The sequence below is a fragment of the Pseudorasbora parva genome, chromosome 4 (assembly GCF_024679245.1).
Source record: "Pseudorasbora parva isolate DD20220531a chromosome 4, ASM2467924v1, whole genome shotgun sequence".
NCBI lineage: Eukaryota > Metazoa > Chordata > Actinopteri > Cypriniformes > Gobionidae > Pseudorasbora > Pseudorasbora parva.
The window spans coordinates 15,997,163-16,025,136 of record NC_090175.1 but is presented as its reverse complement, the minus strand read 5'-3'; the positions used below and the strand labels follow the sequence as shown (position 1 = coordinate 16,025,136).

General features: G+C 37.7%; 1 protein-coding gene across 1 annotated transcript; it reads left to right on the top strand.

The window, feature by feature from the left end:
- The first annotated feature begins 85 nt into the window (after positions 1 to 85).
- Positions 86 to 26,753, top strand: tubgcp3 (tubulin gamma complex component 3). The gene is made up of 22 exons (XM_067441060.1): positions 86 to 334; positions 1,009 to 1,116; positions 3,319 to 3,386; positions 3,510 to 3,593; positions 3,700 to 3,911; positions 5,427 to 5,599; positions 7,254 to 7,366; positions 13,528 to 13,653; positions 14,218 to 14,286; positions 15,038 to 15,170; positions 15,317 to 15,483; positions 17,518 to 17,628; positions 18,364 to 18,472; positions 21,018 to 21,207; positions 21,339 to 21,474; positions 21,555 to 21,623; positions 22,868 to 23,003; positions 23,099 to 23,187; positions 23,265 to 23,396; positions 23,510 to 23,650; positions 24,622 to 24,738; positions 25,483 to 26,753. The coding sequence occupies exons 1-22, from the start codon at positions 259 to 261 to the stop codon at positions 25,642 to 25,644; spliced, it is 2,721 nt and encodes a 906-aa protein (XP_067297161.1). The 5' UTR covers positions 86 to 258; the 3' UTR covers positions 25,645 to 26,753.
- Positions 26,754 to 27,974: the final 1,221 nt, after the last annotated feature.

Here is a 27,974-nt window from a genome sequence, read left to right as displayed (position 1 = left end):
TATTATTATACTTCGAGTTTAGGTAACGTTTTAGAGAGGAACGCTTTCTGGAGTCTCACTTTGCAGCCGGTGGTTTTTCTGCTGCGCACCGCTGCTGTGTTTTCCGTTCACTGTCCGATGTGGGCTCTTTTCGGCGGGTTCCGTTAAAATGGCGCTGTTGTTGCCAGCAGCTGAAACCCACCGCATTAAAAGCGACAGCGGTTAAAATCACACCGCGGACCGCTTCTGCTCGCACGGGAGGGGATATATAAGTGCACAATGGCGGCGCTTGATCAGAAATCACCCAATGTGCTTCTGCAGAGTCTGTGCTGTAAGATCACGGGCAAGAGTGAAGGTAAAGAATCAGATCTCAACCGGTTACATCACTGTCACACAGCTGCTTAAACATAATTAGTATGTGTAGCGATGAGTGTATGTAGTGTTTCGTTGAAAAACAGACAATGTATGTGACGGAGGGTCAGATCTCCACCGATTAACAGTTAGATACTGTAACGTTAATCGCACAGGTTGGCAAAACATCAGGGAGATGCTAGTTTTTACAGGGCCCCTGTTTAAATTGGTCAATAAAGACAAACCCCAAAGCCATTATTTCATGTTATCAGCTTACTGGGGCTGTCTTATTTCAGTAGTATGTGTGAATTACACCCTGATCTGCAGGAACACATCTCACAACAGGCAGAAACAGGTCATGAGCAGCTCATCAGGGAATCTAGTAGAGGTAACGTTAACTGTTAGAGACAGCAGACATACAGGAATATAATCTCTGCTTTCATTTTCATAAAAGAAGAGCTAATGCTTTATGTATAACCAGACCCCCATTTTATGCTTGAAATATATATTTTGCATAGATCTTCATTTAGATCCTGTTATTAAAATGAAATGTTGTATCAACGTATGAAAATGCTTTTGTGTGTTTCAGATCATTTTAAAATCATCAGTTCTTTAGATTCTTTTTTAAATGGTAATGAATGAATCCATTGTTTGTGTATCTTCTGTCATTGTTCTTAGCTGATGTAGCTCATCAGTTCCAGTATGCTGTGCGGGTCATCGGAAGTAATTATGCACCCACGATTGAACGGGATGAGTTTCTGGTGTCAGAGAAAATTAAAAAAGAGTGTGAGTAATCTGAATATCCTGTTCATGCTTTATTCAACATCTATTATCATTTCAGGAGGCATTCACAGAGCATTCTGTGCAGTAAGGATATTGAACAATAAGAATTTATATATGCATGTGTTAGATTGATCTGGGCAGTAGTTCCAATATATACTTGCCCTGCCAATACAAATACTTTTGACAACATGTTTATGGCAGAAAGAAATGTTTATCATTAAACATTATTGTTTCTGTACAAAAGTTACAGAAAATTATTAATTTGCTATAACACCTGGAAATTAAACAGGTATTATAATAACTTAACGTGACAGCTATTTATAGCACTTCATTATGGTAGCTTATATGTGGTGATTTTGTTTATAATTTTCAACCCATTCTAGTTGATGTTTCCAAAATGGACAATTTTGTTACACAAAATAGATCTTAGCCTGCTTTATAACTGTACCTTGGTGAGATCATTAATTCAGCATGTTCAGTGCATCACAGAAAGCAAAACGTTTCCAAGGCATACTGTTATGCAAATTATCACTGAACATTAAAGCAAAGAAATTCATGGGGCAAAATACACATTCTTAAGCAATAAACTTGTTTATAAATGGGTTGATGAGATGAACATGTAATTTGTCGCCAGATTGACGGCAGATGTGCTGCTAGCTATGTGCTGTCAGCAGGTATTTCATAATCTAAACTGAAGAAAAAAAACATTAATAACTATGATAACATAGCATTCAGAATGGACTCTATATAGTTACTGTTTTGCTTTTTACTTTCCTAACACTATAAAACTATTCCAGTGAATTAGTTGTCTTTAATCCTTACCCTAATAAGCAAACAACACCTAAACATTTTAAGTTTAATGCATTTAGTTTGAACCAAAGATTAAGTTTATGCAAACGTGATACTCATATGTCATTTATATGGTCACACTTTGAAAACAGTAGACTTTGTCCACTTATTTTGCCTGTTATTTATTTTTTCATGGTCTTTTTTTTGTTTTGTTGCTGATGTTTTTATTGTTATATAAAGATGAAATAAAGTAAAACGTCAGAATAAATATTGTTTTATATACACATGCACTAGATTGCCAAAAGTTTTGGGATGTCTGCCTTTACATGCACATGAACTTAAATGAAATCCAATTCTTAATCAGTTGGGTTTATTATGGAGTTGGCCACCCTCCACACCAACCTCACTTATCCATGTCTTTGTCTGTTTTGCCTTGCTTTGTACACGGGTGCGCGGTCATGTTGGAACGGGAAGGGGCCATCCTCAAACTGTTCGCACAAAATTGGGAGTATGAAATTGTCCAAAATGTCTTGGCATGCTGAATCATTAAGAGTTCCTTTCACTGGAGCTACAGAGCCAAGCGCAACCCCTGAAAAACAACCCCACACCACAATCCCCCCTCCACCAAACTTTACACACGGCACAGTGCAGTCAAGCAAGTACCGTTCTCCTGATAACCGCCAAACCCAGAATCGTCCAATGGATTGCCAGACAGAGGAGTGTGATTGGTCATTCCAGAGTACACATTTTCACTGCTCTAGAGTCCACCACTACATCCGACACTTTGCATTGCACTTGATGTGAGGCTTGGATGCAGCTGCTCTGCCATGAAAAACCCATTTCATGATGCTCTACACACTGGTCTTGAGCTAATCTGAAGGCCCCACAAAGTTTGGAGATCTGTGGCTAATGGCTGCAGAAAGTTGCTGACTTCTATGCACTGTGTGCCTCAGCATGCACTGACCCCGTTGTGATTTTACGTGGCCTCCCACTTTGTGGCTGAGTTGCTGTTTTTCCTAATTGCTTCCACTTTGTTATAATACCGCTAACAGTTGACAGTGGAATATTTAGTTGTGAGGGAATTTCATGAATGGACTTATTGCACAGGTGGCAACCTATCACGGTACCACACTTTAGTTTACTGAGAGCGACCCATTCTTTCACAAATGTTTGTATAAGCGTCTGCATGCCTTGGTGTTTTACGCACCTGTGGCCATGGAAGTGATTGGAACACCTGATTTCAATGATTCAGAGGGGTGTCCCAATAATTTTGGCAATATAGTGTACATGAATACATATTCTGTATCGTTTCTTTCAACAAGTCTTAAACTTATCAGGCAATCCTTTAATATTTCAACCTTGTGTGATTCATATGCAAAACAACCTATCTGATTTTTTTCTGCTTATTTATTATAGTGTTGAAACAAAGACGGGAAGCAGATGCTGCCCTGTTCTCTGAGTTGCACAGAAAGCTTCAGACCCAGGTCAGTATCCAACTCATCACCACTGTTTTGAGTTCTTAATACAATGCATAATGCATATTTTAGATATAATGGACTGCATATTGTTTGGTTATTTATGTTGCTTTTGATATTTCTGTTTTACAGGGCATTTTGAAACATAGATGGTCCATCTTATATCTCTTACTCAGCCTCTGTGAAGACCCAAGGAAGCCGTCCAACCGGGTTCCTGTATGAAATATTTCTCCAGTTATCCTTCAGATACTGCAAAGTAACATAATGAAAATAATTTTACGTTATGGATAAGGGCAGAGGTAATCATCTTTCTTGTCCACAGGTGTGTAGTTATGGAGCTCTGCTTGCCCAGGCTTTGCCCCGTGATGTCCACTCCACCCCGTTTTACTACGCCCGTCCCCAGAGCCTCCCGCTCAGCTACCCAGAGCGCTCTGCCACCGCTCATAACTCCAGCATGGCCACCAGTGGCATCAGCAGTATGGGAGTGTTTTCAATCAATGGTCCTGCACCGACCCCTCCCTCTCTACTTACTGCGTGAGTGACTTATTCTGGGAATGCAATCCACACTGCTGTTTACTATAGAGTTAAATACAGAAATGGAGTGACCATGGGCTGTCAAACACCAAAAAGGACAATAAAAATAAAAAATAAAAATCTTTAATTCACCAAGGCTGCATCAAAATACAGTAGGGCTGGACGATATGGCCAAATTTTATATCACGATATATTTCTTAATTTCGGTCGATACGATATAATTTCGATATCGATTTGAACAATATAAAAGCCTCAGAAAAACTGCCAATAACGCCCACAATGGATGTCTGTACCGACAATCTTCTGAGGTTAATTAATTTTAAATTAATTATAAAATTATAAATAAATAATACATTAAAACTAATTTGCCAAGTCTATGAAACCTCCTCCTATAAAACTACATAATATTTTAGAATTAAAAACGGTACAAATAAATGAACGTTCACCCTTTTATTTGTATTTAACCTTTATACAAACAAGAAAAGTGAAATAAACATAAGACTCTCAGACTGACCTTATTAATATATTTATCTTTAAACAATAACAGGCTGATTATATTATTCTTTACACAAAACGTATTGTAACAACTTGTTCTTATAAACCAAAGTGCTTCAGCCAAGATAAAAAAACTTTTGAAAAGTGCTCAGCTGCAGAAAAAAGAAAAATGACACTGACTTCAGTTGTTCCTCTGCCCTTTCCCTAACTTCACCATAAAGTGCAGGGATAGCTGCGTGTGAAAAATATTTTCGCCCAGGGAGCTCGTATCTTGGGTTGATGACTGAAATCCTTTTCCTGAAGCGCACGTTTTCCACTGTGTCATAACTCATAAGGCATGAATGCAGTGATCTGTGTTTGCTGCATGTGGAAAAATAATTATGCACATGTAAAGCGATTTTTTTACTTCATGTGTTTACTACTCTGAAAAAGTTATTTCTAAGAAAAGCTTTATTTTGCTTTAGCTCAGTGACAGCCTGAAAAGCATATGTTTTTTTCTCTCTCTCTCTCTCTCGTTTTCATAGTACTTTTCCCCCCCAATAATACATTGGTTGTATTTGTAGCTTGTTTAATTGAACTGCCACACACTCATCTATTATTAATGCTGCTGTCTAGCACCTGCGGCACTTAAGATATTTTAAATATGACCATGTACTCCAAGCCCTGAATTAATTGATTACTGGATCCATTTCACAGTAAATCTTTTGAACCAACTGCATCATTAAAGTGTCTGAACCTCAGTGTCATTATTTGGTTAAAGCTCACCATTACGAGGTAATTAAGTGAATTCCCATAGGTATTGCTAATGGGCAACAAGGATGCATCTCAAGACAATGACGTTTGAGGTGTATTTATGTAGAGGTAAAATTATGTAAAGCAAAAATAACTGACCACTTTCCTAGAGTGTGACCTTCTGTAGTAGAGTGTAGCTGTAAAATGAAGTGCAGAGTTTTAAAAAAAATAAACGGGTGTTTATAGGAAGCTTTTACCACGTATGTGATTTTTCTGCTTGTTTTTCAGACCTGGTCCTCAGGCCGTGGGTGAATCTATGAGAGGGTCTCGTCTAGCCTGGACTCTCCCAGTTTCCAGTTCACCCTCTGGGGCAGCTGCTGCCCCTCGTCCTCCCAGTGGTCCCTCTTCCAGTCCAGCACCCAGACCCCCACAAAGACAGAGACGGGATGGAGATGGCAGCGGTGAGTTTCTGTAGCTGTTTTGGAAATGGTCAGTTCTGGAAACAATTGGGTGACTATATACTAAAATTAATAAGGATGGTATTTTAAAGTCAGCATGAAACAGAATTTGAGGTAGTCTGTTCTTCCCTATTGTGACGTATATTTGAGTGAAACAAGAAAAAAAAAGTTTGGCGAAACATTTTGTCCATTTTGAACTGATGGATGCACAAACTGAATATAAATAATGCATGAATCAATTTATTAATCAAACTTATTTAATAATCAACGCTGGGCGTTGACACAAATTTCATGATTCTATTTCAAAAGTATTGGGACACCCCTCCAAATCATTGCATTCAGGTGTTCCAATCACTTCCATGGTTACAGGTGTATAAAATCAAGACCTAGGCATGCAGACGCTTCTACAAACATTTGTGAAAGAATGGGTCGCTCTCAGGAGCTCAGTGAATTCAAGCATGGTACCATAATAGGTTGCAACCTGTGCAATAAGTCCATTTTGTGAAATTTCCTCACTACTAAATATGATCTACGGTCAACTGTTAGTGGTAGTATAACAAAGTGGAAGCAATTGGGAACAGAAGCAACTCAGCCACAAAGTGGTAGGCCACGTAAAATTACAGAGCGGGGTCAGCACATGCTGAGGTGTGCAGAAGTCGCCAACTTTCTGCCAAGTCAATAGTTACAGACCTCCAAACTTGGCGTGGCCTTCAGATTAGCTCAAGAACAGTGTGTAGAGAGCTTCATGGAATGGGTATCCATGGAAGAGAAACTGCATCCAAGCCTCACATCACCGAGTGCAATGCAAAGTGTCTGATGCAGTGGTGGACTCTAGAGCAGTGGAGATGCGTTCTCTCGAGTGATGAATTACGCTTCTCTGTCTGGATATCCGATGGACGTGTCTGGGTTTGGGCTTCTAGAAGAATGGTCAAAAATTCCCATAAACACTCCTAAACCTTGTGGAAAGCCTTCCCAGAGGAGTTTTTAAAGCTGCAAAGGGTGGCCAACTCCATATTAAACCCTATTTGGATTAAGAATGGGATATCATTAAAGTTCACGTGCATGTAAAGGCAGGCGTCCCAAACCTTTTGGCAAAGATAGATGTAAATATACCCATGTTAGTCCAAAGGCTAATGTAAGGCTACAGGGACCCCCGTTGGTACATCACTATAATATTAAAGGTTAAAATTAACTGATTTGTAGGCTACTTACATTTAAATTATACGATTTTATTATAATAACGTTATTAAAAAAAATGTAAAGACATAATTGTTTTTCTACTCTGTGGAGGTTTTTTCCCTGTTACTAACTGACTAATAAAATTTTCTGGGGGGCAACCCCAATCCATTTTTATTTTATGGGGTCTAAATAATTAAAAAATAGAATAATTGATAATATAATAAAAAATACCATTGATGGGTGGATAGATGGCATAAATGTTACATATTTGCTGAATTTTTTCAGTAGTTTACTAATTGCCTTTTTATATTTATCTGTTCTTTTAGAGGGTCTCTCCCTTAAATATCACCTCCAAAATATCTATTTTAGATGTGTTTAAGATGCAGTCTGTGACAGATACACGAGTATGACCTTTACCGCACTTTAGTTTAATTCCTCTTTTTTTTCACAATTCTTTTTTCTTCTTCTTTTGGCCCAGATGAGATTGGGGAGGCCGCTCTCGTCCGAGACATTCTTTATGTTTTCCAGGGAATAGATGGAAAGTTCATCAAGATGTGCAGCCCGGAAAACTGCTACAAAATTGATTCAAAGGTGATGCTTTCATTATGGTTCTGTCTTTATTTTTCTTTCTCTCTTTGATTTTTCTTGCTCACTTGCTCACATGCAGACAGTTAACTAGAATAACTTTCTGTACATCGCATAGCAAACTTAAACAATCAACTGAAATCTTGTTGAGAGCTACTGGCAAACTTACAGCTTCAAGTGCTGCATCCAGTTTAAAAAATGTAAAGCAATACTTTTATTACAAAATAATTCTATTAAAAAAAAGAATGTGTTATGGTCTCCACAAAAATAAAAGAAGGATCATGTGACACTGAAGACTGGAGTAATGATACTAAACATTCAGCTTTACCATCACATATTAAATGTTAAAATATATTCAGATAGAAACCAGTTCATATTAACTGCAATATTATTTTACAATATTACTGTTTTATGGTATTACTGGTCAAATAAATGCAGCCGTTGTGAAGAGACTTCTAAAAACATAATTTGGCCAAACCCAATCTTTTGAATGAGAGCATATATTAGCATAAAATTATAAATAAAGGAATACTGTTGCAAGGTCGTTGACATTGTAAAATTGTTATGAAAAGTGTGTGCCTTTTTAATGATAGCATATTCATAATATTAGCTTGCTGTGTTATTATAAAACAATTGTTTAATTACCACACATTTAAATGCCAACACAAATAAAAAGCTTATAGATTTATTAAATCATAATGAACAGCAAATCAAATCATTTAGACGTTCATAATTCATAATGACTCTGTTTAGTGAATAAAGTTAACAAGGCAAGTGTAAGTTTCAGATTTTATTGCCAAGTGCCTTTTTTCGTGCAATTTATGTTCTTCATTTCTTTTCTTCCCCACTTTTGTACCAACCCTTTACATGTCAGACTGAGATGCTGGGAAGGAATTATGAGCAGAATGTTTTAGCATAGCGCTTATTAAAGTGCTTTTTAAGTGAGTTCTTATTAAACAAACTTAAGTAGGGGCACCTGTAGTCACTTTTGTAAGTGCATAATGGGAAATGTAGAAGCATTGATCTGATCTTCAGCTTCTTCTGTCTGGCTACAGCTAACGCTGCCCATCAATTTGAGCCAAGCGCCTCCCTGGGCTTTTTTTTTTTTTTACATTCCTGGCAGATGTTGACCATGAATCATCGACCAGGTGTCCTTTTTAAGTGACACTTTTAAAATGACACATCCATTTTACAAAAGAGCAATGTGCTTTTTATGTCCAGTGAAGTGTGCCGGATAATTGGGCACTTTTGCTGGGCCACACCTGTTTGTTTTAATTTTGGATGTGACATGTTCATACCATTAGACTGAATAAAAGTGTATTTTATTTAATAAAACATAAAAATCAAACTGTCACTTTTTTACATATTACATGATTATATGAAGCATAATTAGTCTAGCCTAGAAATCTAGACGCACCCTAGCGGCAACAAATCTAATCTGCCCGCGAGTGTCATCTAGCAACTCTCAATACCCTTCTGAGCTGTAATCGGCAAACTCTTGCTGGGCGAATCACATCGTGTATAGAGTCGGTGGGCGGGGCCATAATGACGACGGCCAAGTTGCGTTTGCGTGCTTCTAGTAAACACAGAAACTGGTGAACGGCGGTCTTTCGAATCAGCTTTGACCGCGATTCTGGAAGACTTGGAGTTAAGCTTTTCTCTGAGAAAAGAACAAAGAACGGCACTGAAGTCATTCTTAAAAAGGGAAGATGTTTTCGGAGTTTTGCAGACCGGATACGGTGAATGTTTAATCTATCAACAAGCTCTGCTTCACCTTCGTTGCTCTGGTTCGTTGTGGCGCTATCCTATCACGTGCAGAGGGAGTTTGAAAGACAACCGTTTATCCCGCCCCTCGGATTGAGCCCTGTCAATGGTGAGTTTCCAGACCAAACATCTTGATGTGGGTCTGGCTTGTCAGGCTATAATCAGTCTTAATATGAGGACATTTCTTGACATTTACCCAGATAGCATGAGTTTAACTAATCTAGGGTTGCACAATATATTGGAAAAAAGCAGATTGCAACATTGTTTTTCTGCGATATATTATGAAGATGATTTGAATGGCTCTATTTGGAAAGAATGTATCATTCTAAAATGATTGAGTTGATTTTGTGTGGGAGTGAATATGCATAGACAATAATAAACAAATGAAAATAAATTAGATAAATACAGTAGACACAAAGATGCAAGTGAAATAAACTGCTTTGTTTTTTTAGGTAAGTAACAGTATGCAGGTACGGAAATTAAGTAATCAAATGTAACAATACTTCATAGGCTTCAATGTGTAAATTAAATACAGTTTACCTTTGTTTGAGTGACACTGACACATGTAGCAGCGGGTTTATTAGGCTGCTGTCACTTAAAGAGCTAATGCAGGGATCTAATGCAATGATCAATTTCTTTCTCAATAGTTTACGTTCACAAGGCATACTGTGTTTTAAAAGGACACTCGCAGAGAAGGGTATTTTAACGTAATTTTGCATGTATGTGTCTGTTCAAGCACAAATAGAGGCGGAAGAGAACAGAATTTAGAGGTCTGTGCGGCTCTCTGTGCGCCCACAGAAAACAGCGTGCAAGTTCAGAAATTAGTTTTCTATCGCCTCGTCTTGTGCTTAAATTGCTTGAATGTTTTAACCATAGACTGTAAAAAAAAATATGGACGTAGTGTCCGTGAAGTCACCCATAGGATTCCATTAAGCCGTTCTGAAGCTTAAAGTAGAGACGAGCTGGCCGCCGCCATCTTGTGAGCGAGTCATCGCATTTCACTCCAGGATAACAGAAAATGGGCAAAAAGGTGGGATGTGGGCGGAGCTTAGGTGACGCAATGAAGGTCAAAATTAGCGGTATAGACCAAAATCACAATTTGTACCAGGCTGTAAACATGTTTTTTTCTGCTGTAAAGTTGGGCATTTTAACATTGGGCTCAATGAGATTCTGCTCCCTTCTGAAGCCTGTCCCTAGTGGCCAGTCGATGAATTGCAGTTTACATTACGTCCGTATTGGCTTCAAGAGAGATTGCGGGATTTGGCGCTTGGTTTTAACTGACAGGACCTTAAACGTGGAAATTATAAGCTTTCACTCTATGATGGTAATTAATTAAACTTTGTAATTAATCCGAGAATCATGTGTGTTTCGAACCATGGTGTCTGGTCTGTACGGATCACAGATCAACTACGAGTGCAATCCTGCGATATCGATATTAAAAAGATTTATTGTGCAGCCCTACTATGGATCATTGTTTTGTGGAACACATATTTTGCATATTCGCTTGGAATATAGAATAAAAGAAATTTGCAAACTCCTTTGAAGGAGTCTTGGTGACCTTTCCAATTGAACACTTGATCAAGGGCTTAAATGGGCCTTTTGTTAAACAATATTAAACAGTTTTTTATGTTGAATGGCACAGATGTAGCCCACAAAGGGCCAAAATAAGTAAGAGTTGAGATTAGCTAAAGCCATATCTTCAGACTGAAATATCTTTAACACAGTGTCACAAGGGCAGATGACACACTGGCCAGTTCACAGACAGCATACATTAAAACAGACTTTGATTTCACACACATTTCTACGACATATGTTTAACTTGCATTTAAAAATTGTATTAGGGTTGTAACAATATATTGTCATAATATATCGCAATACAAAAATGCAATGATATGTATCGTGGACATTGACGATCTCCATTGTGTATAGTTCAGCCAAAATTAAAATTACTGTTAGCCTGACAAGCCAGACCCACATCAAGATGTTTGGTCTGGAAACTCACCATAGACAGGGCTCAATCCGAGGGGCGGGATAAACGGTTGTCTTTCAAACTCCCTCTGCATGCGATAGGATAGCGCTACACCAACCAGAGCAACGAAGCTGAAGCAGAGCTAGTTGACAGATTAAACTTTCGCTGTATCCGGTCTGCAAAACTCCGAACACATCTTCCCTTTTTAAGAATGACTTCAGTGCCGTTCTTTGTTATTTTCTCAGAGAAAAGCTTAAACGCCCACTGAAGTGCCTTGAAATGCGCCGCGTTATTCAATGTGTCGACGTGATTTCACCTGAAACGGCTCCAGCTGTTAGCAGCTCCTCCCCTTTTTTTAAACAGCCAATAGCGTTTTGTTAATATACAGTTTGACTAGAGTGGACCTTTCTGTTTGGTAAAGCCAGTTTCCTCTAACAAATGATGTTTAATGCACTGAAATAAATAATTTTCACAGAAAAAATATTTATCATTTAATCAAGACAAAAAGGTCAAATTTTGGCAAGACAAAAGTTTTGTCGCCTATACAGAAATTGAACAAATTTACTGCAAATACAAAAATATGTCAGCAAATTAAGTTGTGGTGCTGTGACATCCAAATTGAATATCTTGTATGACTTCCATGAGCTTGAAGGACTGCATCCATGCGGTTTGGCAAGGATTCATACAATTTATTGATGAAGTCATCAGGAATAGCTAAGAAAGCAGTCTTGCATGCCTCCCAGAGTTCATCAATATTCTTTGGTTTCGTCTTCCATGCGTCCTCTTTCATCCTACCCCACATATGCTCAATGATGTTCATGTCTGGTGACTGGGCTGGCCAATCCTGGAGCATCTTGATCTTCTTCGCCTTGAGGAACTTTGATGTGGAGATGGAAGTATGCGATGGAGCACCGTCCTGCTGCAGAATTTGGCCTCTTTTATGGTTGGGAATATAAGAGGTAGCTAAGATTTCTTGGTATTTTAGACTATTGATGTTGCCTTCCACCCTGCAGATCTCTCGCACACCCCAATACTGGATGTAACCCCAGACCATGATTTTTCCGCCACCAAACTTCAGTTTTCTGGGTGAATCTCGGATCCATTCTGGCTCCAGTAGGTCTCCTGCAATATTTACGGCGACTGTGGTGTAATTCAACAGAAGATTCATCTGAAAAATCCACCTTCTGCCACTTTTCCTGCGTCCATCCTTTTAGCAGGCTGTGGGCCTTGGCAAATGCCACACGGTTTTTCAATTGTCTTTTGTTTAGTGCTGGCTTCTGGGCACTGATTCGACCATGGAGGCCATTTCGAGACAGAATCCGACAAACTGTTCTGGTTGACACAGGGACTTCAGGTGACCAGGTCTCGTGGAGCTCTGCTGCAGTGGAAAATTGGCTGGCCTTGGATTTTCGAGCCAACAAACGGTCCTCTCGAGCAGTTGTCTTGCGGGGTCTGCCTGACCTGGGCTTGTCAAAAACGTCTCCAGTCTCTTCAAATCTCTTTTTTTAATCCTCTGTACTTGACGCTGAGACACATTGAAGGTGTCTGCCACATCAGCAGTGGATCTGGTCTTCAGCCTCTTGATAATCAAAACTTTAGTCTCAGGGTGAATCTTAGGCATGTTTGCAGAGGTCTAGTTGCAGTTGATGTGAAGGTCTAGCGTACTGGGGTTCTTTTTATACACACTTGAGACCTAATTGATCCATTATTAGTCACAGGTGAAGCTCATATGACAAGGTGACAACACTTATGTCTTTGCAAAAATTGACTCAATGGGCTTTACCAAGCTGTGAATATTAGAATACTTTTTGAAAGTTTAGTTTTTCACTGAAACATTATCACAAAAGCTGGTGGGATTAAAATGAGCCATTTCTTGTAAAAATATCTTGATTAGAAATATATTTCAGCGGCACTTTAGGTAATTTGTACACAAGCGACAAGACTTTTGTCAGGGACTGTATATATAATATTGAATATTATGTATAATAATACAATGGGTGGATATGTATGGGTCCTGATCATGCCAAATGTCTTATGTTGCCAGTAGAAAGTGGCCTCCATTATTTTAAATATATCTAGTCAGTGACAGTACGTATTCATCTAAAATAATTCTGTATTTTCAGCTTCAGAATCACATGAATATTTTTATTCTGCTGTCACCAGTGTCCTGTGTGTTTGGGTTTCCAGCACCAAGTCCAAGCCTATTCATTCCCACACCCGCTGTAATACCAAATTTAGCATTTTAATAAACGGTGCAATTGTTTTTGTTAACATTTTACCATATGTCTTGGAGTATCGCAATAATATCGTGATATGTATCTTATCGTGACATGGGGGTATCTTTACACCCCTGAAATAAATAAATAAAATCAATGGTTTTTCTTGTAGTCTGTTGTTATGTGATCGTAAACTGTTCTGCCTTTTTGCTCTTTAGGTGCCGTTGTGCAAGTCTTTGAGAGACACTAGCAGCAGGCTGGCAGAGCTCGGCTGGCTCCACAATAAAATTAGAAAATACACAGATTCCCACAGCTTGGATCGAGCCTTTGGCCTAGTCGGACAGGTAGGAAATGTGACATGACTGGCAGTAAGCCCATCACATACAATCTTAACAGATCTTATAATGCTAATTATACATTTTATTTTATTATTTATATATTTGAAAGAAGTTCATACTTTTCCTCTGCATTAAAGAATGCATTGAAATGATCAAAGGTAAAGACTACATTTTTACAAAATATTTCTATTTTGGAGTCTTAAAAAAATAATAATATATGTTTCTTGAGCATCTCATATTAGAATGATTTCTAAAAGATCATGTGACACTGAAGACTGGAGTAATGATGCTGAAAATTCAGCTTAGCTATAACTGCAATAACTTATATATTAAAATAGAAAAAGGTTATTTTAAATTCTAATAATATTTCATAATATTACTGTTTTAATCAGATGAATGTAGCATTGGTGAGCATAAGAAACTTCTTTCAAAAACATTTAAAAAATCATACCAACCCCAAACTTGTACTTTTTAAAACGGTACTTTACATACAGGAATAATTCAGTTTTTTCGCAGACTATAATTTTAGTAAGCTTGTTTCGTTCTCTCCTCTCACTCTTTTCTCTTTAGAGTTTTTGTGCTGCACTGCATCAAGAGCTGAAGGAGTACTACAGATTGCTATCTGTACTTCATGCACAGGTGAGTACAGGACAGCGCAGAGGAGAATGTGTGTTTGACCATGAAACATTCATTTAATTGAGCCCCTTTTGCCGCTGCTGCTTTGCTGGAGAAATCTGCAGGATAACATAGTCTGCATGAAATGGAAGTTGCGATTTTCCTCCTCTTCCCTATTGTGATGTATATACGAGTGAAACTGCTTCTCGAACAAGAAAAAAAATTGACCATTTTTGACCAAATTTTATCCATTGGGAATGTATTGGATGGTTGTGGTTTGCTATTGGTGGATCTCATATGAGTGACAGGGTTGTCTTTCACTCATGCCATTAAACATGCCATCACAGAAGAGATGAGATGTCCTTGCAAGAGGGAGGGGAATCAATTTTCTGAAGCCAGTTTGATAAAAGATTAAGAGGGCACATGAATTAAGCATTAATGATTTGCACATTTACAGTAAATACTGCAATGTTCCATTAAAAATAAGAAGTATCGTCAATTTAGATTTTTTTTGTGAGATCTTGCTAATGTCTGTACCCCTTCTGAAATACAGTAAATGTATTGTACTTGTTACGCTTTCTGATTTGCATAAAAAGCTGCTTAATAGATTTGAAATGCTGAAACAACCAAGTATGAGAACAGCACTATTTCTGTGGAAAAGGGGTAACGTGTGTGTGTGTGTGTGTGTGTGTGTGTGTGTGTGTGTGTGTGTGTGTGTGTGTGTGTGTGTGTGTGTGTGTGTGTGTGTGTGTGTGTGTGTGTGTGTGTGTGTTAGCTCCAGGTGGAAGACGATCAGGGTGTAAACATGAGCGTGGACAGCAGTCTGACTTTAAGGAGACTGCTGGTGTGGACCTACGACCCCAAGGTTCGGCTGAAAACACTGGCTGCCCTGGTAGATTACTGCCAAGGTTAGGGGTGATCCAACTCATTTAAAATATACAACCTGCAACACAATACACTTGGAATGTATTTAGCATTCACGTAAGACTCCTGATCATATTACATAGTAAAAAGGTGCACAAAGATATCTGCCTTACCCTGGTTTCTTTCACAGGGCGCAAAGGAGGAGAGCTAGCCTCAGCTGTACATGCGTATGGAAAGACGGGTGACCCCCACATGAGAGCGTTGATCCAGCACATCCTTGGTCTGGTGTCCCACCCTATTCTCAATTTCCTATATCGCTGGATCTATGACGGGGAACTGGAGGATACTTACCATGAGGTAAGGGCATAAACACACACTGATTTTTTTATTTTTTTATTTGCAATGCCATCCCAGATATCCTTGTCAGAACTTACTGTATGTGCTTAGAATGTAATTCATTATTTGAGTAGTTACTTTACAGTAAAAAAGCAAACCTATGTATTCTAGTCTTTATTCTGTTCCTTTCATATAGGCCTGGACTAAATAATTACAATAGATTCGCTATGTTTTATATATTGTATACCAGCACAGTAACACACAGTATAGAATTAAGAGTGACTATCGCTATGATTTTAATTAACTTTTACTTTAGTCATTTTAATGTCCTGAAGAGTGTATCATTAGCTTCGCAAGCCTCATATTTCGCAAGTAGGAGTGTGTTAAGATATATTTATTTTATTATATATAAAGTGTAAAAATATTTTAAATAACTTCATTAGCGACCTAAGAGTTTGATTCACTTGCCTTTTTAAAATATTAATTGTTTTAATTTGAGTATTTTTATTAGTTTTTTTATTTTTATTTTATTTTATTTTTGTTTGTTTTATATATATTTAGTATATTTAGCTGCCAAAGCAACATTTATAATTTTTAAGTTCTTAAAGTTTGTCTTTATTTGAATAAAAAAAAGCTTTATTTCAATTACCAAAAATACATATTTTTTTATAATTTTAGGTAACAATAACAACACTGGTTCAGACAGTCTGATTTAACAATTTGATTTAAAACTGATTTAACGAATTGTTATTAAAAACTGTTTGTCTGTTATATATATATATATATATATATATATATATATATATATATATATATATATATATATATATTTATATTTATATTTATATTTATATATATATATATATATATATATATATATATATATATATATATATATATATATATATATATATATATATATATATATATCTCAGGGGTGTAACAATATATTGCAATATAAAAATGTGACGATATGTATCGTTGATGGAAGCGATTTATATACTTGTTTTATCCAAGGCTGTTTGTGAAAAACAGTGTAGAAAACATGCCTTAATTATTTTTTATTTACTTGATAGTTTTATTTAATATTATATACTTTTTTCTACTTGGTGGGGTGTTAAAAATGCCACTTGATTGAGTTATGTAATAATTTTAAGTTCAAATTTTAATGTTATTAATATAAAATAAGTTAATAATTTAATAATTTCCACCATTATAATGGAAGCTGATCACAGGCAAGTGTCCTCGAGTTGACTCTGTTGACTTCTGCACTGGTGTATGTCTGAGAAAGCAGCTGCACTTGAGTGTGATTTAGTTTTCCAGACACAGTGAACCACAGTCTCCTACACACAGACACCCAGATGAGGACAGATGAGGCTGCGCTAATGGGCCCTTCTCCTTCCACTTCCTCAGTGGCCTTCTGTCTCTCTTTCTCCCACTATCACTCTCACATCTACTTCTCCTTGTCCTCCACCATTACCAAATAGTGTCAATGAATCTTTCTTTACTTAGTCTGTGCCCACTCAACTAAGTCTGAAGTCGTTGGGCGTAGAAGAGTTATCGCCCAATCAACTCCCAGCTTCCCCTCAGCATGGGCACCAATCAGACGTTCCTGCCCGTAATCACAGGATTTAATCTTGCCCGGGCCGAAGTGCAACTGGCTTTTCCACAGTGTAAGCAGTGTTGAGGCTGGAGGTGACGGAGAGGGTTATATCACTAATGTACCCATCGACAACACTCTCTTGCGGGTCCAAGGGTTTACGAGCTCCTCGTTTCACGCTGCATCGTTATTCTCGGCAATAGTCATTTAAATAGTTGCCGTGTTGAAAGTACTGATGTACTACTTTCATTCTCTCCGTCTGTGTAATTACCACAGAAAGGTCATTGCATTACAGCGACCACTTGACCAGTCGATGGAGGTCATTTATTTGTCTGCAGTGATGTTTCATCAGCGTAAACATTATGACACTGTGCTACAGACCGTAGCTTAAGAACTTTCTTAAATAAGACAAAATAAAAGTTAAGAAATCCTTCTGACAATCAAAATGTGTTCAGTTCTTTGTAGCCTCTGACCCAACAGTGAAGACGGACAGACTGTGGCATGACAAGTACTCTCTGAGGAAGAGTATGATCCCGTCCTTCATCACAATGGACCAAGCCAGGAAGGTACAGCACTTATTTCATGGTAGTACATCATGTACTTTACATTGACTTGATCCGTGATGGCATAACATCAGTGTTATTGATCTGGAAATAAGACATGCACAAACAAGATTTTTATGTTTTCTGGAGAGAGAAAAAAAGGTGTTTGCCTGTGCAGAATCTCTACAACAGTGCTAGGGTGTTTTAAGTGGGTACTCGTTCATAAATGTTTGCTATAAAAATGACAAATTAAAAAATATTACAAATGATACACTTGCAGAAATAATGAGGTACAATATTTAGCAATTTATTTCTATAAAATATTGAATATATACATTATTATTGTATGTTTAAAAAATGTATTTTGTCTGTACTAATTTAATATTTGTTATAAAATGTATTAATCATTTATTATAACTTGAGCACCACACATAATTTATCTGTATAACAATGTCTAGTCTATATATGTGTGTATATATATATATATATATATATATATATATATATATATATATATATATATATATATAATATAATATATTGTGTGTGTGTGTGTATAATATATTATATTATTATCTATATCAACCACTCAGTACATACTAGAAAGTTGCGAGCAGCACTCGCATTTTCCTCTTAAATAGCAAAACCACAGTTTGATTGTTTAATGCAAGACATTACCTAACAGTGTTTCATCTTCAAATTAAATGAGCATATAATGATGCCATCTGATGTGTTTTCATCCTTTCTGCCCTTCTCCAGGTGCTACTCATTGGCAAATCCATCAACTTCCTGCATCAGGTTTGCCACGACAGGACGCCGCCGGGAAAGATCATGCCCGCCTCCAAATCCACTGACTCTCCCAAAGATGGTGAGCTAGCGCTAATGTAGTTGCTTAAAATAGCTGCGTTTATGCTTGCTAATGCGATTATTTGTGTCCATAATGGCAGCTAATAGTTAAATAACCTGCTGAAAGTAAGGGATGGAGAAAGAGGAGAGGGAAGGATTGATCTGTTGTGGAGGAAAGTGCTGTTTTTGACTGTCCGTCTATGGTGTAGTTGTCCATAATCGACGCTGGCTGTATTTAACGTCTTTGCTAGTATGGCTAATCAATGCTCTTAGCCTCCAACGCACATCTCTGTCCTTCAGTGTGATTTGAGAAGGTTCTTTATTTTCTGATGTCTCTTTCTTACTTTGTGTTTTTTTTGTTTTCTGGCTTCAAGGCAGTTTGCTCTTTAGTGTGTGACAACGCAGTCACATTGACCATAATTTTGTAAACATTTTTTATACAGTTACAGCCAAGGTTATTATACTTTCTATTTTCCTGGTATTTTTAGTAGTACTAATAACTTTTTTGTAATTGTAATACCATTATTTATTTCTCATTTTTTTTCCTTTTATTGTTAAAGAATCACTTAAAGGGGTACTTCAGCGCTGGAAAGATGAATCTGTATTTAAACTGTGTCACTAATGTAGTAGAAATGTGAAATTATTTTTGAATTTGGTGCTTTCTAGACTGAGAATTTATTTTTTGTATCTTGGGGATGAAAGACAACAACTCCCAGAATGCTTCGCTGTCCTACGAGGCCACACCCAAAGCCACCGCTACTGGTGCTGCGTTCCAGTTGGTTTTTGTTATGCCCTTCTCTCATGAACTTCCCTCCGTCTCGTTCACTCGGATGTGCATCATTGCTTACGTTGCATGAGTGTCCACTACTGGCAAAAACTTTGCAATGGACTGAACTGGAACGCCCTAAGCCCTTGATCACTTGGAATCACTATAGATTTTTTTAAAAATGTCATAAGTTGTTTGTGGTGGGGTAAATTAAACGCGATATGCATTGATATCACAATCGCGTTGCATTGTGGTATATGAAGCTGCGTGAAGTGTACATATGAAGTAGTCGTGCTCACTCGGTCAAAATCGAGGGAGCAAGGATCTGTCCATATAAACTTCCCTTGTGCACTTCAAAATGGCGGCAGGGATTTATTCCCCCAAGGGGAATTGCTTAGGGAAGTTCGCAAGTGCGTGTCTTAAAGTGGAGTGGAACGCAGCACTGGATCACTGGATCACTTTCCCACCGTGTCATTTTCATAAAATCAGTTCAGTTAGAGAACAGACACTAAAATCTGTGTCTGCTCGTGTATAATGCGATTTAGCCGCTGTGCGAGTGTCACGGCACAAACGCTGCAGAAGTCAGATTACATTCACCGTGATGAATGAGCTGATGTGCTCTCGTGATGAGAGCTGAGGTAAACGCGTCCGCGCTCGTGGCATACATTCACAGTGCGTGTTCAATCTGGCGCGCTTTCAGTTCATGTCATGAGACAAAAATAAAAACACTAATTTCTCAAAAGAGAGAGGATTTTCTCTTTCCTTAAAAAAAAATAATAATTGTATTTTTAATTAAATTATATTACTTTTCTATTCAAACTATTTATTACAAACTTTGTCAAATGCACGGTCAAATATACATAAAATAATGTCAAAATGTCCGTCTTGGTCCATTATGTCTTGTATGTGAATGTAAACAGTTGAGAAATAAAACGTGTAACAGCATATTGGATCCATCATCTCAGTCTTAAAGGGACAGCGGCCTAATAAACCTGCTGTTGTCTGGTATTAATGTTAATCAGACAACAAAAGACAAAGAGAAAATCACTCACTGCTCTAACTTTTTTATTGTAATTAATTCATCTGTATTTAATTTTTACAATGAAGACATCCAATGGTATTTTATAGGACTTTATTCAATTTCTGTACTTGAATGTCACTGTTAGACATGTATTTGGGCTGTCATTTGTAATTTATTTATTATTTAGTGACTTTTTTTGTAAATTAATTTCAAAGTTTGAAATCAGGCTTCTTTGTGCTGTGTGTAATGCTGCTGCAATAAAATGACCCCATTTTAAAAACGGTAATACATAGAGTGAGCAAACATTTAGGGCTGAGCTAATTGTAATGATAATTGATCATTGTTTAAATGTGAATAAAAGCCTAATCTCTTTATCATATAAAGTAGTCATGTCTCTTGGGGAGAGTTTGATTAAACCACTTGATTTATATGTATTATTGTTATGATGCATTACTTTTTGAAGCTTAAAAATATTGTTTCAGTGGATGAGCAAAAGGTATTGTATCAAATTTCCGATATTATGACAACACTATTTATTATCTAAAATGAGATTTGTCTTTGTTCTACTTTTCATATACCATAACACTGCTCATTTGCATGGGAAATATACGTTTGGAATTAATATCATGTTTGCCGCAAGTATTTGCCAGAATACTAATATATTTTTATAAGGGTATTTTCAGTCTTTCTTTCTTGCTCTGCCTCATTTTTTCCCTCTTCTGTTTTTTTCCCATCCCTCTTTCTCTCACTTTCATTTAACACCCTTTATATCTTTCTCAGCGACAGAATTGTTCACTGATCTGGAAGGGGCCTTTCAGAGTAAGATTGATGCTGCGTATTTTGAGACCAGTAAGTATCTGTTGGATGTGCTGAATAAGAACTACCAACTGCTGGAGCATCTTCAGGCCATGAGGAGATACCTTCTGCTGGGCCAGGGAGACTTCATCCGACATCTCATGGACCTGCTCAAGTAAGTTTGTTGGTGGAGCTTGACATGAATGTGCTTGATTTCATCATTGATTTATAACCGATCTTTCTCCTTTAGTAAGGACATTCATTCTTGGAGTCATCCATCTCTTTTTATCTCTTGCTTTCTTTCAGGCCAGAGTTGGTGAGAGCTGCCACCACTCTTTACCAACACAATCTAACCGGTATCCTGGAGACCGCCGTCAGGGCAACCAATGCCCAGTTTGATAGTCCTGAGATACTAAAGAGGCTTGATGTTCGGCTACTGGAGGTACTGAGAGGAAACTGAGCCAAACAAATAGTTGATGGCAGATTTCTGTAGATAATTGAATGGTCTCCTGTTTTGTCCAGGTTTCTCCTGGAGACACCGGTTGGGACGTCTTCAGTTTGGATTATCATGTAGAGGGGCCCATTGCCACGGTAAATGTGTGGCTTAATTTTCATCAATACAGGCAGCTGTGGACCATCTGCACCGAGCAAGAGTGTTCTTGCCCATTTAGATACATTTTGTCATAATCTCCTGTTCGCATAAGTTAATCTTTACAAACACTAATTTAATTACTGTTAACCTATAACTCATTCGGGTCGTTTTTGACCTGGAAGAGGTTTGGCATATTTTTTAGCAGAGGTGTATTCAAGTGCCTGACCAAGGCCCATACAAGAATAAGGGAATACATTTCAGTCAGTGAACCAGGATGATGAATTCATTGCAGCATTTATAATATTCAGCATCCAATAACCTTAAAGGGGTTGTTCACCCAAAAATAAAAATTAGCCAATGAATTACTCATCCTCAAGTCATCCTAGGTTCTTCTTTCAGATGACTATAATCAGAGTTATATTTAATTCTATTATCATGGCAGTAAATTGTTGTCTCATTTAATAAAGTCCATAAAAACGCATCTATCATCGTATAACTGCTCCACACGGCTCTGGGGGTTAATAAAGGCCTTCTGAAGCGAAGTGGCACGTTTGTGTAAAAGTGTTTTAAACTTTATAGACTAAAATAACTAACTTCCGGCAACTTGCCATATGCATCAATTTGCAGCGAAAGAGTAACACTTGAATCTTTGATGTATGCGTATTGACGAACACAGAAGCGCAGAGGGTAGAGCAAAACAAAATAATGGTCATGAATTACGGTAGTCTAAAACAAGAGTTTTTAAAGAGAAATGGTGGAGAATTTTAATATAAGAGGAGGGACTTGAGTTTGTTGCCCAGCCCTAACCGCGAGAGGCGTCAAAGCTTGAGATGCATCTATACATCACGTCAGGGGTTGCTCTTTCACTGTAAAGTCCAATTGCTATAATCTATAATCACTCCGTTTAAATGGATTTCATTTACAATTTCTTTCTGAACATTAAAAGCATCATAATTTTGATTGAAATTCTCCATTGAGACTTTCTATGAAATGTATCTCTCTATGTTCTATGAAACTATGTTCGGAAATTTTATGGGTTTTGAATGACGTGATGGCGAGTAAATGATGACAATGTAAATATTTTGATGAATTAGCCCATTAAATGTAAACTATACATTTTTTCATACTGTCCATTTATAATATTTTGATGCCAAAATTGAATTGTAGCTAAGCATTTAAAATGATTTTATCGTATAGGCAAGTTTTTTTTTCCTTAACGCTATGTATGTCATTCCTGCGTCAGGTGTTCACCCGTGAGTGTATGAGCCACTACCTGCGTGTGTTCAACTTCCTGTGGAGGGCTAAAAGAATGGAGTACATCCTCACAGACATCTGGAAGGGTCAAATGTGTAACGCCAAACTGCTGAAGAGCATGCCAGGTGAGTGTAGTTTTCAGTTTTTGAACCACTTTAGCCGTTTGTGAGCTCTACATTTCTCAGCAGACAGATACGACATCTGTTGTGTATTTGCACAGAGCTCTCTGGCGTCCTGCACCAATGTCATGTTCTGGCTTCCGAGATGGTTCACTTCATCCATCAGATGCAGTATTATATCACATTTGAGGTATGTCCCTCTTGACTTTTTCTTGTTTCTCATTCAAAACAGTTGAGCTGTATTAATTGTATTGTGTGTCACTGTAGGTGTTGGAATGCTCTTGGGATGAGTTGTGGAATAAGGTCCAGCAGGCCCAGGATCTGGATCACATTATTGCAGCTCATGATGTTTTTCTGGACACCATCATATCTCGCTGCCTGCTGGATGTGAACAACAGGGTACGATGCGCTTGACACAGGGATTTTTGTACCAGTGGTGGTCACTCGTACTTGTCCTCATTTACCTAACTCTATTGTCCTCTGTGTGTGTGTGTGTGTGTGTGTGTGCGCAGTCTCTGTTGAATCAGTTGCGCGCAGTGTTTGATCAGATCATTGAGTTCCAGAACGCTCAGGACACGCTGTACCGCTCCGCTCTAGAAGAGCTGCAGCTACGCATCCAATTCGAGGACAAGAAGAGACAGAGAGAAGAGATGGTATGTAGAGAGAGAGAAAGAAAAAACTGCTGTTCCACACATTAAATGTTAAAAAGTTGATATGGCTATTATTGTGCTGTCCATGTGCAGAATTCAAAATTCATTGACTCGTTCTGGCAGATCAAATGTGTGCATTTTATCAAACAAAAATACTTCTTACTGGCCATGAAACTGGTGTTTAAAACGTACATAATGCACATTTTTGCAACACACACAAAAAAAGGTATGCATGTAGGATTTTTTTATATTTGTGCTTTTAAAAACTAAAACTTTTTTTTTTCCCAGCAAGGACACATTTAATTGATCAAAGGTGCCTAATTTCAAATAAATACTTTTCTTTTAAGCTATTCATCTAAGAATCCGGAATAAATGTATCTCAGTTTCCAGACGCACAAATTAAGCAGTACAACTGTTTTCAACATTTATCATAAAAATACATTTTTCTTGAGCAGCAAATCATATCAGAATGATTTCTGAAGGATCATGTGACACTGAAAACGGGAGTAATGATGCTTAAAACAATACATTTTATTTAAAAAATGTAATGATTGTACAATTATTTTAAATTCTAAAGAAATTTTCACAAAATTACTTTATTTTTTGTCAAATAATAGCATAAAAGACCTTTCAAAACAAACAAAAAAAGTTTGCCATTGCTATAACTATATGTTCAAAGAAAGCAAGGCTTCTTATAGGCCAGAGAATTCCTATTGCTTAAAGTCACATATTCAGAGCACTGGAAAGAAGAATTATGATCCACTCTTTAATTTGACTCTAGAAAGTGGCCATTAGCAAATGTACAGGTCAAAACCAGAGTGGATGCTCTTTTTACAGGGATGGTGTTAATTTTCTATTGCCATTGATTTTTCTTTTCTTGTGTCAGCTAAATTGCTGTGAAAGTAAACAAAGGCAAAAAGAGTGGCAGATTGTCTTTGTGTGTTTGTTTATAGCTCTGTGTATGTGTATTTCAGGGCGAGTGGGGTGTAACAGCAGAGCAGGAGGCAGAAGAGAACAGACGTGTGCAGGAGTTTAAAGACACCATACCAAAAATGTGCTCTCAACTCAGATTACTCACACACTTCTATCAGGTACCCTACACAGCCTTTCATACGCTTCAATATGCTCGCCCAATAAACCAATACCATTTCATGCCTGTGTGAAAAAGTGCTGACCCAGCAGGTACGGGCGTGAGAGAACACACTTAATGGTGTTTAGTAGAGCATTTTATGCTGATCCACACATTACGTATGCAATGCTCAAACACTTAAATAGGAGTCTAACACGGTTACATCAGAGCGTGGTCTGTACTCACCACATATAATGCTAGATAATAATGTAATGTGAACATTAATCATTTTTATATGAGCATGATTTTCTGATTAAAGCCCTTTTGTTCTGGAAAATACATGTGCTTTAGAACTATTGCAATATTTGTGTAATATAAATGTAATCAGTATATATCAAGACATGCACATTCTTTTCTCACTGTAATCTTGCTGGAGATATGAAACGTACATCATTGGAATATCAGCCTTGGTAATGTCAATACAAACCAATATAATTTCAAATCTGCTTATTTTGATCAATAACGATGATTATAACATACATGTTTGAGTAGCTTGTCAGTGACTATTAACAGTATTAATAGTCAGTGTATAATATAATATTAACATGTACTGTAACATTATTAGATTATGGATAAATTTCATCCTTTTTTTTTCATCCTCCGATACCAGATGGTAGAAATTATGTCTTGGCATTTTTACAAATGTCTGAAGCTCGAGCCCTGGATGTAACCCAGAGATGCCTTCTTTTTGTCTCTTGTCCTTTAGGGCATAGTGCAGGAGTTTCTGCGGCTGCTAATGACCTGCTCTGATGAGAGTCTTCAGTTTCTCAGTTTCCGTCTGGACTTCAACGAGCATTATAAGGCCCGTGATCCACGCCTGAGGCCTTCGCTAGGGGCCACAAGAGGGAGACGAAGCTCCAACATCTGACCTTGCAGACTTTGGGAAAGTTACTGTTATTTGGGGACCGTGTCAAGAGACTGTTTATTAATAGGGCTACTCAGAACTCTTCTGCCGGTCTGTAAGAAACTCATATAACAGGGAAATTGTTTATAGAATATCCTATGGCCAAATGATTTCAGTCACACACAATTGACTATCTAGTGGTTATACAGTGTAACTGTCAGTAGCACAAGGTCGCAGGTCTGTTGTGGGTTCTTTTCAGTTGTGTAGTTAATGTGTGAATACTAGTTTTTTTTTTGTAAAGATTTGTTTGCGTTTACATTTATGATAATATTTAAGTCCATTTGTTGGGATATTTTTCTTCCTTCTAGTGCCCTTAATTTTTCACTTCAAAGTTTTCAGATTTCAAGAGAATACATACTTTTCATTTCTCTGATGCTTTTGTACCATCCTCTCAAGTCCATTTTCATTATTATATATATATAAATGTTTTTTTGTTGTCGTTTGTAATTATACAGGCTGTGACCTTTGTACTGAGTGTAAAAAAAAAAAGAGGAACCTTAAATGTCGACCAGTTCTTTAATTTATATGAATGGACCTGTTAAATAACATGCACTTAAATGAACTACATGACCTCTGTAAGATCCTGTACATGTAAAATCAATTACCCACAATGCTGTGTGATCTTAACAAGCCTCAGGTTGATACTGTGAGGACAACAATTCTGAAGTATTGGTTTATTATGGGCAAGATAATAGATTACTGTTGTAGTGTTTTTCCCTTGTCTCTCCCATGTTCATGAAATGTATTGATGGAAGTGGCTTGGTAAAGCTGGTGAAAATCAGTCTCGGTCTCTCCCTCCTCCCCGTAGTGCACACTTACATGGCGAAGATGAAAATGGACTGATGAATTAATTTTGTCCTTGATTCAGTGGGAAAGATACTGAAGTGTCACTGGAACTGTTTTTATCTGTATTTTAATGTGTCACTTGGAATCGAGGGTTAAGGAGAGTAAAATGATTGTCCATTAAAGGGTTTCAAACTCTTTCTGCACTGTGTACAAAGCAGAATTCAAAATGAACAAACATCCTGTCATCCTTTTCTTGAATAAATAAACTAAAGTTTTTTATACTAAAATGTGGTTGCTTTCTATTTCCTTTTTAATTCAAAGTGCCAGTATTGATAAAGAGCTGATTCATAATGAAACCATGTACAGTGAGGAAAATAAGTATTTGAACACCCTGCTATTTTGCAAGTTCTCCCACTTGGAAATCATGAAGGGGTCTGAAATTGTCATAGTAGGTCCATGTCCACTGTGAGAGACATAATCTACAAAAACATTTTAGAAATCACAATATATGATTTTTTTTTATCTACTTATTTGTATGATACAGCTGCAAATAAGTTTTTGAACACCTGTCTGTCAGCTAGAATGTCCACCTCCACTCCATTTATTATCCTAAATTAGATGCACCTGTTTGAGGTTGTTAGCTGCATAAAGACACCTCTCCACTCCATACAATCAGTAAGAACCCAACTACTAAAATGCCCAAGACCAAAGAGCTGTCCAAAGACATTAGAGACAAAATTGTACACCTTTTGGAAAAAGCCTGGAAAGGGCTACGGGGAAACTGACAAGCAGCTTGGTGATAAAAGGTCCACTGTTGGAGCAATGGAAGAAGCTAAACATGACTCTCAATCTCCATCGGTCTGGGGGTACATGCATGATCTCACCTCATGGGGTATTAATGATCCTAAAGGTGAGAAATCAGCCAAGAACTACACGAGAGGAGCTGGTCAATGACCTGAAAAGAGCTGGGACTGCCGTTTCCAAGGTTACTGTTGGTAATACACTAAGTCGTCATGGTTTGAAATCATGCATGGCAAGGAAGGTTCCCCTGCTTAAACCAGCACATGTCCAGGCCCGTCTTATGTATGCCAATGACCATTTGGATGATCCAGAGGAGTCATGGGAGAAAGTTATGTGGTCAGATGAGACCAAAATATAACTTTTTGGTCATAATTCCACTAAACGTGTTTGGAGGAAGAAGATTGATGAGTACCATCCCAAGAACAGCATCCCTACTGTCAAGCATGTGAGCGGTAGCATCATACTTTGGGGGTGTTTTTCTGCACATGGGACAGGGCGACTGCATTGTATTAAGGATAGGATGACCGGGGCCATGTATTGCACGATTTTGGGGAACGACCTCCTTCCCTCAGTTAGAGCATTGAAGATGGGTCAAGGCTAGGTCTTCCAACATGACAATGATCCGAAGCACAGCCAGGATAACCAAGGAGTGGCTCTGTAAGAAGTATATCAAGGTTCTGGCGTGGCCTAGCCAGTCTCTAGACCTA

Bases quoted from the DNA above. Each gene is read 5' to 3' on its own strand.
- tubgcp3 (XM_067441060.1), top strand. From the start codon at position 259: ATGGCGGCGCTTGATCAGAAATCACCCAATGTGCTTCTGCAGAGTCTG. The intron at 18,473-21,017 runs GTGAGCTAGCGC...TATCTTTCTCAG, and splicing joins CACTGACTCTCCCAAAGATG to CGACAGAATTGTTCACTGAT. The intron at 23,004-23,098 runs GTGAGTGTAGTT...GTATTTGCACAG, and splicing joins ACTGCTGAAGAGCATGCCAG to AGCTCTCTGGCGTCCTGCAC.